The following is a 10,546-nucleotide window of genomic DNA, read 5'->3' as shown; positions in this document are numbered from 1 at the left end:
CTGGGCCTCCATGTCTCCCTTGAAAAAATATATCAATGTTTAATATCTTTCCGCATAAGTATTGCAAATCTTCAGCGCTGTGTCATGAACATACTTATTTCCTTATTGTCTCTTAAATGGAAGTAGTAAATAATAATACTGCTACGCAGCACGATTATACTAATGCTATGCTAGCGAACTTTTAACTAAACGGGACAGTTGCGAATTTTGCTAAATATTTCGATAAGAATGCCGAACATTTTTATGAACATGTTCCCTCGACGTTACAAAGATTCCGTCAACCATCGAAAATTTTCATCAGGTGGCCCATTCACAAACGGACACGTGTTCCTATACTTTGTCTTTCACCTGTTTTTAGTATATTTGGCAGAGACTGCTAAAAAATATGATAGTGCCAAAATCTGAGACTTCTTAATAATTTTGACAAAGAATGCAGTAATTATTTCCTGATAAAGCTGCCGAGCCCCCAGTGTTTGATTACTGTTGCCATCAAATGCTGCCATAGTGTATAGTTTTTGTTACTACTTGCTGAGGACATCGAAACTAACCCCGGACCGGAGAAGTTGGATATCGCTTTGGCTGAATAGAAAAAATCTGTCTGCTGACCAGACAACACTAATCAATCAATTAGAAGAAATCACGGGACGCATTGTTTCCATAGACCGAGTTATATCTAACTTCAACACTCGCCTCACCGAACTTGAAGAACATTACCAGGCTCTGCACACAATTCAGACCGACATTGAAACAGTTCCGACTACCGCTAACCAGCCAGCGGGTTCGGTTCACGACCCAGAGCTTCGTCTTGACGATGCTGAAAACTGCTAAAAAAGTTTTTTTATGAAACTGGTAACAGAGTTTTCTTTATGGTCTCCCTGATTCATCCCTCCGTGAAACATTTGCAGAATCTGAAAAGCTTATCATCAATCACTGTTTCCAGCAGATGGAAATAACCTTGGATCTTAAAGATATCGAACGCGCCCACTGGCTCGGTCGTCTTACCTCGAACCACCAACGCCCTCTCACTGTCAAATTCACATCATTCAAGTCCAAAGAAGCTATTCTTTCCAACGGGCCTAAATTTTTAAAAACGCCTTCTGTGTCGGCGAAGATTATTCCCACCGTGTTCAAAACATTCATAAGCGATTAGTTGCCTTCGCAAAAATAAGTAAGACTTTCGCTCCGGTATAAGGCGCTGCATATTGGACCCAAGCACTATTTCTTTGACGAGAAATTTTAATCAGTTAAGGAAATCGCATAGCATAAATCTCTTCGCCGCCAGTCTCCGCAGTATACGCTTCCCACTTCTCATCCTAGAACCAACCACAAGCTGGGTTGCCCTGATTCTATTGGAAATTATATTGGTGAATATTTCATACATTACTGAAAGCAAGCTAACGGGCCTGTTATTTTTCAAGTCTCTATTACTTGCTTGCTTACTTGCTTAGACCTATTTGCTTAATTACTTGTAAACAATTACTTGCTTACAAATCATTGATCAGACCAAAACTTGAGTATGCATCCGCCATTTGGAATCCACAACACGCATTGATTCATTAGAAGCTGTGCAAAACAGAGAACAGTGGACATAAATATAGGTTGATGATTATGATGATGAAAGCAGAGCCCCATGCTTCATTCATCGCTCATATACTTATACGATATTAGTGTATCATCTCTCAAGCTACAGTCCCAATTATCCGCTCTTTCCCTCCGTCACCGCATTTCGAGCCTATGTCTATTTAAGAAATGTTATTATTCGCAACTCAAACAAGAACATTACATCTGCGCACCTCCATCACGCACGTCTCAACGCACCCGTCATCCGTTCAAAGTCTCACGCCAACGTGTCCGTATGACAGCCTTTTCCAAATCATTTTTCCTCCAAACAGCACGCCACTGAAACGACCTTCCCCGTGAAATCGCAGCCATCACGTACCCATCAGCATTCACAGATTAAATTAAACCGCACCAGTCATCATGCAGGACACCTTAATCTAATCCAATGCTAACCCCCCCCCCCTTATGTAATACCTCCAAAACGGAGGTTGTTAAGATATTAAATGGAAAATAAATGAATCAAATGAAATCACAAAATTAATTCGCAACAATTTTACGGAGACTAATGCACATAGTCAGATCCGAAGTGTCCATACATACAACGCTCGTCATATGTCTGAACACATTATTCGCTGGAGAACGTTACCCTTAAGTGCACTGCTGTTCCCGCGCCACCTGCTGACTTACTTCAATAGGCTTGAGGCTGACGAGTGATGCGCTACTTGCTATAGTGGCCAATGGGAGAGGCAAATGGAGTGTCTAAACCACACAATCAGCTGTCTATTAACTTGGGTCATTAGGGGGTCCCGATGCCGTTGTGATCATTCCAGCGTCGTCTTCGGGCTTTCGTCAAGGCATCGTCCCCATAGAGTCATGGTCATCCCGTTGTCATCATGCCGTAGCCCTCCTGCTGTCATTGTACCACCATCAATTGAGAAACGTCATCTAATTGTCGTCGTCATACCGCCTTCAGCGCTCTGTCGGCGTCATTCGATCTTCATAATTAAATCTTAATCATGCTTCGTCATTCAGTTGTGATTATACTGCCGTTGTAATGCCAACGTCGTCATGCCAAAGTGTCATTGTCGTGCAATCGTAATCGTTTAAGAAATATCATCCACTTGTCGTCGTCGTATCACCTCCGTCGTTCCATCGACTTCATTCTTTTATTGTCATTCCATCGTAATCATGCTGTTGTCAATCAATAGTGATTACACCGCCATTGGCATACCTTCGTCGTGATGCCGTCGCCGTCCTTCCTTGGTCATTCTAGGTTCGTCATCCGATAATCGTCATACCTTCTCCTTCGTTTCACCATTGTCACTGCATCACTGTCATACTGACGTCACAATGCCGTCATGATCATGACCGAGCCTAGCAAAAAAGTTCCATAGCAAACTGTACCAATCCAGGAGACAATGTATTCCCATGTAGCCGAAAGAAGGTAATATCACAGTTACTGTTACAGGTTCTAAATAGTCCCGTTTTGAACAATACGGTGTGTCGCGGCATTTCTTTAACGCTAATCGCATTAATGTCGACCGTCATCGTCAGAAAGGTCTTGCCTAATTTTTGTGGTTTCAAACGTAAAATGCAAAGCTTAACAAACCCCAAGTAGGCGTCATTACCGTGCAACTGGCCCCTCTGAGGGATTTTTACTTGACGCGCTCATATGTAGTGCCATTTATGCTCGGAGCAAACGTCGTATAGTAACCAACAAGGCGGTTCCATGATACTAGCGTATTGCTGTACTGTACGATGCGACTTAATGGAAGACAGCCTTAGCCGGCTACACCATGATCGTGCATCTCACAATTCAGGTGTTGAATAAATGAGTCGACGTTATCACCGGCGCCCATTATGTACTTTTTTATATTTAAGCCGGTTATATACACATCAAGCTGGTGAGCGGTAATGAGTGACCATTGACTATTCTTCTACGACGTTCATTTCTCACCGCACATCTTTCGCCATTTAAAAGCTTACTATTAAAAACAATGTTGTGGCAATTCTCGCAAGGCGCAAAAAAAAAAGGAACTGAAGTGCCTCGCGATAAACACATGTCTCAAAGAACGGCATGCAGGGAGCGGAATCTCCGAGCAAAGTACAAGAACACGCTTCCTGACGCTAGAGCACCAACATTCTTTTTTATGCTTATAATGAGAAGCAATTAACACAACCGGACACAATGCATGTTAATGAAGCATTTACTTCGTAATTTCCAAAGCGGTGCTTTGGAAATTTGGAATTTGGAAAAAAAAGTCAGAAAAAAACTTCTTGCGCTAACGCAGGAACCTTCAGCGGAGTAGGCGGTCTCTTCTCAACACCAGGACGAAACCGTCATCACAAATTCAGGCTCAGGCCCAGCTTCAGAAAATCTTCGTAGCTAAGCGTGATGAAACCATCTTGGTCTGTGTCCGAATTCCGGAAGGCCGTTGTCAGAGTCTGGAGATTGACGCAGCACAGTATGTAGTCGTCAAAGTTGATGGAACCTTTTCGATCCTTGTCGTACTTCATCAGCATGGTGTCCAGTGTTTGCTCGCTCAAGCGGTAGCCGAAACTAGTCAAAGCGTCACCAAGTTCCCGCTTGTCAATGCTACCAGACCGGTCTTTGTCGAAGCTCTGAAAGCACTTGAGCCAGTCGTTGATGTAGTTCCACAGGGACGTAAACTCTTGGAAGTTAATCGTACCAGTGCGGCTGCGGTCGAAGATGTTGATCATGAGATGCACCGTGTCAGGGTTGAATGGCTTCCAGGTGCCGTTGGACAAGGCTTTCTGCAACTCAGCCGCGTTGATCTTCCCGCTTCTGTTTTTGTCGACGTTATTGAACATCTCCTGGAGGTAGCCGGTATCGTGTCTGGGAGGCGGGGGTGGAGCTCGGCCGTACATGCTCAATGTGGTTACCCTGCGGCAAACTTTGATTAGCTGTCACCTTTGATCGCTGCTCTAAATGCAGTTATGGAACCGCCGTCCGGGATGCAATCCCGAAAGCGAAAGGGGCCTCCCTGAGAGTAGGCTTGAGGGCAGGTAACCTTGCTTGATCGCCTCCAATGATATGGCGCATACCCACTGCGGGGATTGGCCAATAAGCCGGGTATAGACGCGTGGGGCCGTGGGAGAAAACTTGAGGCAAAAAGTACATGTGCGGGAACAGTTGAAATTGTACAATCAATTAAAGTAGACAAACTAATGTTAGAGAAATTTCCTTTTCTTCGAAAAAAAATCTATCCTTTTTCGAAGGAGAGCAAACTAGAAGGCAATAAATTTTCATCAATTTAAGTTGGACCTTTGTAATTTACTAAATAATATATCAGTAAATTAACCAGGTATTCTCCTTGTGTCACAGATGAAATCCCAGACGCCCATGCATACGTTCCTGAGGCTATAACCTAATGTAAACACCCCAAAGGAAGGTTTTCAGTGTTTACAACAATGCCTGATTTTCAGAATCAAATATTGAAGTACTTTCTTTTCTGGATTGCAAATCGACGGCTAGTTAATAAAAACTGATCCATGGTTTCAGATTGTTTGCAGATATGGCATAGAAGGGACAGAGCTACTTACGAGGCAATATAATGTTGGTTGGTTAGTTTTTCTCTACGAGCTGCTCATACCCCCATGGGGGATTGGCTAAGAATCGGGTGAGTTAGGAAAATAATTGAAGTCTAAAAAACTCTAATACGGCATTTTGAAACGACTAAAAAGAATGAAGTCATAAAGGTTGAAGAATTTAGCAAGTAAATTGTCCCGACTTAATTACGAACCTCACAATAGTTGCACCAACATACCTATGATAATGTCGTGGAGAGGAAGCCCCCAAAGTTAGAACATTGGGAATGGCTACATTTAATCCACAGCTATGAAACTGTCTTTCTACAGTGTCCTTTCGTAATGAGGAAACAAGGCAGCGTCACAAGAATGGCGGTTGCTTTTCTTCAATAAATGTACGGGTCATACCCACTATGGAGGTTGACCAAAATCAGATAGCAGAGATTTAGATGCAGTATTGAAAGTAACGATAGCAAATACAATATTGTGACTGAACGTATTGCCGAACACGTTAGTTTTTCAATTCTAAAAATGGTAATGCTCTCCTAGGTTATATTTTTCTTCAATTTTACTGCGCGCGTGTGCAGATTTCCTGTTTCAAAGACACAAAGCGTGCGATATAATTTACTGTTCAAAACTCACGACTTCTGCTAGGTTAGAAAAACCTCTGCAAGAACACACATTTCGTGCACAAAAGTGAGGAATTGATGACAGAATTCCTATTGAACGGAGCAGGGAGCCTATGAAAAAAATATCAGGTATTTATACATGCTGTCCCGCTACGCCCTAAGCGCGTCCTGCAGGACCTAAATAAAGTTTGTCCAGTCCAGTCCAGTCCCGCTATCTCAAAAAAGCTTTTTTCAAAAATCGGCAGAACCCATCTCAGGATGACTGTCGGCAGTAATGCATTTATCATTGAATAAATATAGCGTCACAACGTATTGCCACGGTCGACACTAGTCCTGTACTAAGGGTATACTTCAGTGGGATTCCGCTTTCGCGCAGAACACTCGACACCGCCTAGCAGAGGCGCTGCAAAGCCTGCACGTGGCCTCCAAAACGCTTGGCGTGCCAGTGCGTGCGAACGCAGAGAGACGCATCATGCGGCAAGCGGGCTCCTACCTGGCGCTTGTTTCTGAACACGCTACGCCATCTAGTGGCACTTGAGAGAAATGCGTGCGTGGCCTCCGAGACAGGAAGCGTGGCACTCCGGTGCTTGCGAACGCGAGAGACGCATCATGCGGCAAGCGGGCTCCTTCCTGTCGCTTCTTTCTGAACACGCTACGCCATCTAGTGGCACTTGAGAGAAGTGCGTGCGTGGCCTCCGAGACAGGAAGCGTGGCACTCCGGTGCTTGCGAACGCAAAGAGACGCATCATGCGGCAAGCGGGCTCCTTCCTGTCGCTTCTTTCTGAACACGCTACGCCATCTAGTGGCACTTGAGGGAAGTGCGTGCGTGGCCTCCGAGACAGGAAGCGTGGCACTCCGGTGCTTGCGAACGCAGAGAGACGCATCATGCGGCAAGCGGGCTCCTTCCTGTCGCATCTTTCTGAACACGCTACGCCATCTAGTCGCACTTGAGAGAAGTGCGTGCGTGGCCTCCGAGACAGGAAGCGTGGCACTCCGGTGCTTGCGAACGCAGAGAGACGCATCATGCGGCAAGCGGGCTCCTTCCTGTCGCTTCTTTCTGAACACGCTACGCCATCTAGTGGCACTTGAGAGAAGTGCGTGCGTGGCCTCCGAGACAGGAAGCGTGGCACTCCGGTGCTTGCGAACGCTGAAAATCGTTCCCTCGCTTGTCGCCCACTCAGTGGCACGTACTCGGTAACCCAAGTTGGCGAGATGTTCTTCGAAACGCGGCACATATCCAGTGCATTGATGGCACCGCTTGCAAAAGCATTGGCGTGAAAGTGGTTCATTGAACAGCGGCACTTACACCCACTGTATTTGTGGCACAGCCTGCCAAAGAGCCGGGTTGCTGGCCTTGAGGAACGCTTCTGACGTGGGTTCGATTCCGCCCGACAACAGAGAAATTTATGGGATCTTTCTCGTCATTGTCAAGTTTCACATCACCAGTGGCACATACCTAATTACCGAAGTTGTCTTCAGAGATGTTTATTGAAGAGCGGTGCAGCCTACTGGCGCAACCCAGTGACCAGAATCGGCATCGAAGAGTTTTGTTGAACAGCGGTACTTACGCATCCCGCAACTGCGCTGATGAATGTAGGCGTGAAAGAGGTTCGTTGAACAGTGGCACATTTTAGATGCGAAGCAGCTTATGGTCGGGGCTATGTCACTCCCTCCATCCATCCATCCATCCACCGTACGGCGTCTACACCCCTACTGCGCATGCGCATCCCCCTCCCCCTCCTCTCCTCTCCTTGTCTCATCTCCTGTCCTCTCGGCATTCCTCCTCTCCTCTCCTCTCCGGATTGCGCAACGAATGGCAACACCTGCGGCTCCGCGCGCGATAATGCGGAGCAGCTTAGGTTAGAGGCGCGACGGTAGGCGCCCCAAAGGCACCGGCAACAGTCACCAACGCCCCGCGCGTTCGGTGCGAACGCGGGCAAAACGCCGACGGCGTCGACAACAATGTCTCTTTTATTTGGACTACGTTCATCTCAACCTTCTTGAGCAATATTGTTTCTAGCACAACTAGCTCATGTTGTTGAACTGTGTTGAAATGTATGTCAAAAGAAACTCCGCTGTTTGCTGTTATTATCATGATTGTTTTGTTAATTGTAACGTCTCACACGCACACAACCGCTGTGGGCATTTCAATGTGTTGTGAGTGTGGTATTTGCAGCATAAATAATAAACAAGTAAGTTTTACACGAATAGACTGTCACACCCTTTATTTTAAGACGATTGGCATTCTTCGGGTACTTCGACCACTTTTCAGGTTCTGTATGTCTACATATCGATTGATATCGTATACATATATATATATATATATATATATATATATATATATTACTCTTGATGAAGTCCACACCCCGACCAAAATGTCGGTAAGGTGCTGTTATATGTTTTTCCTACGTGCTTCTTTTGTTTGAACTATTTCTGTACCGCCATCTGTAATTCTTTGCTTCACTGATATATATATATATATATATATATATATATATATATATAACCGTTTTTCGGCCAGCGTGGTGCACGGGGAAGTTCGTGGCATAATGGGTAGATCATTGGGTTGTTGTGCTGACGGTAACGCGTTAGAAAACAACCGCCATGCATGCCATCTTAGGTCACTGGGTGTGCCACTCCTTATAGGCGGCTCTTCAATGAACCTACTTGACACCAACTTTGGTCACTGTGTGCCACTTTGTATGTAGCGCTCTTCAATGGCAAAGAAAAAAAATTATTTAAGATTTCTCCGGTGCTTGGGCGCAATCGAACCTGCTCCAAATTGTCCCGTGGTAGTGACGGTCAAGAACACAGTAACAAAACTGTGAAGGACGAAACTAATTCTTCATTGGGCAAACCTATGCCCAGAACAGCAACTAACACTCAAAGCACAACGATAGCGGCGAGCACAGTCGGTGGTCGTCGAAAATCTGATCAGTGGGTCAGGTGCGTTGGCTTTTATATATAAACGAGTCATCGAAGGTTCGAGAATTATCTCTGGTGCCCTCGTGTCTTCCAAAAAGTACTACACAATTCGCGTCGCCCAAACCCTGCAACGATATTACACAAGGTTCGGGGACAACATACAGCGGATAGAACCATCGATAACATTCGACAAACTTCTGATACATGCAGGCGCATTCTGAGCTGAGCGATAAAATTTGTGAGACGGGGAAAAGCGGTCACCCGAGAGAGATGAACAAGTACACGTATACGTATACAGGCTGTCCCAGCTAAAGCTAACCAATGATTTAAATATGAAGAAGTGTAGCAGGGTGACTGAAACCAACTCAGTGGTGTTAAGAATCGTGTGACCTAGGAAGCGATCGGAGATCTCTGTTCGTTTCGCGTTCTGTTCAGTTGCTTAGTCGTCACAAAGTGGCAGTGAGCAATTTTTTATTAATTTTTTAGAACGGCAGGTAGGGAACAGAAGGGAGAAATTTTTGAGAACGGGGGCAAAGGTTTAGTTGGGGGCAGAGTCTATAGGTCTGTCGGCGGCTCGTACCTTGCACGTGGCCGGCTCGTACCTTCGTGCTGTTGTCTATCTCTTCAACGCAAACTGAGCGCCGACAACACAAAGCACGCACAAAGGTATATGAGCCGCCGACGACTCTGCCCTAACGCAACTGCGTGTGTGTGGCGGCTGCGGCACACGCAGTTGCAGCCAGAGTAAAATGCCGCTCACCCTCCCTCTCCCCATTGTCTCGCAACGTTGGGCGCCTCACGCGCGGCGGAAGACGGCGCACATCCTGCCTGCTTTCTGCCCTTTCGCTGGACAAGATTAAGCAGATTGAGCCGCGCTCTTCGGCTCCTCTCGCTCGTTTTCACTGGCACATACAGCGTAGCGCGTGCGGCGACGGTTATCGCTCTTGGATTTTACACGGAACCTCACGGCGACGGCAGAAACTCGCCTAGAGTGTTCATATAATTTCTATCGTAACATAATAAGCCGCAGCATACACGCCAGCAACTCCCGCTAGTAAGATGTGATCGCCAATCAACGGTAGACAACGCCAATTGCGTTTTCCTTCCCCATTAAACACTTGCTCAAGCCCAAGCTATTTCTTTTTGTTTTGATTTTTTGTGCCTTGTGTGATAGGGATTCATTCCACAAGTGGAGCGAATGATGTGTCTATGCCATGTCACGTCGGAGCGCGACACGCCTTCATTACCGCCGCTCGCTCTGCGCATCAGGTCGCGACGTGGCACGCGAGTGATTCTCGAAAAAAGGCATGCAAACAATTTCGTTTCCTGATCGGCCGTCTGGGCGCGCTGAAATAGTGGCGCTATCACACAGTTGTTTTTGTATTTCGCGGGACAAGAAGCTCCATCAATGTCCGACTGAAGCTGCAAACACTTCAGTCGGCTATTTTTAAATGTGATCTACAACTATCATATTGGAAGTTTCTTGCTGAAGCCAATATTTAAAACATTAGGCAATTAGTTCTGTACTTATTATTTGACTTTGCAAAATGAAAAAGATACCACAGATTAGGTCGCGCGAACCTCAACACCACTGAATTCGTTTCATCCCGCGAGCACTCGCTTTCGATTTTAAAACCTTCATTGCTTTTAGCTGGGACACCCAGTATAGGCAGACAAGCTTCTCTGAATGTATGTTCCCACAACCGCCACGCGCGGACTTCGCGGAGGCGCCCGCGTGGCCCAGCGTTTCGAGGAAGCGTGAGAGATTAGTTCAGCTGCATATATGCACGCTTTATACATGACGCTTCTCTAGTATGTGCAGCTACTTTGCTTCATTGCTAATCGCATTAACTTCGACATTCATCGTTAGATGGGTTGTGCTG

General features: G+C 45.9%; 1 protein-coding gene across 1 annotated transcript; it reads right to left on the bottom strand.

The window, feature by feature from the left end:
• Window positions 1-3,799: 3,799 nt before the first annotated feature.
• On the bottom strand, window positions 3,800-4,581 carry LOC119432633 (programmed cell death protein 6). The gene has a single exon (XM_037699792.2). The coding sequence runs from the start codon at window positions 4,447-4,449 to the stop codon at window positions 3,904-3,906; it is 546 nt and encodes a 181-aa protein (XP_037555720.1). The 5' UTR covers window positions 4,450-4,581; the 3' UTR covers window positions 3,800-3,903.
• Between the last annotated feature and the right edge of the window lie 5,965 nt (window positions 4,582-10,546).

This window comes from Dermacentor silvarum, chromosome 11, assembly GCF_013339745.2.
Source record: "Dermacentor silvarum isolate Dsil-2018 chromosome 11, BIME_Dsil_1.4, whole genome shotgun sequence".
In the NCBI taxonomy this organism is placed as follows: Eukaryota; Metazoa; Arthropoda; class Arachnida; order Ixodida; family Ixodidae; genus Dermacentor; species Dermacentor silvarum.
Note: the sequence above shows the minus strand (reverse complement) of the source record. Positions and strands in the feature narration are given on the sequence as shown.

Excerpts from the sequence above, each read along its gene's own strand:
- LOC119432633 (XM_037699792.2), bottom strand. The coding sequence starts at position 4,449 with ATGTACGGCCGAGCTCCACCCCCGCCTCCCAGACACGATACCGGCTAC.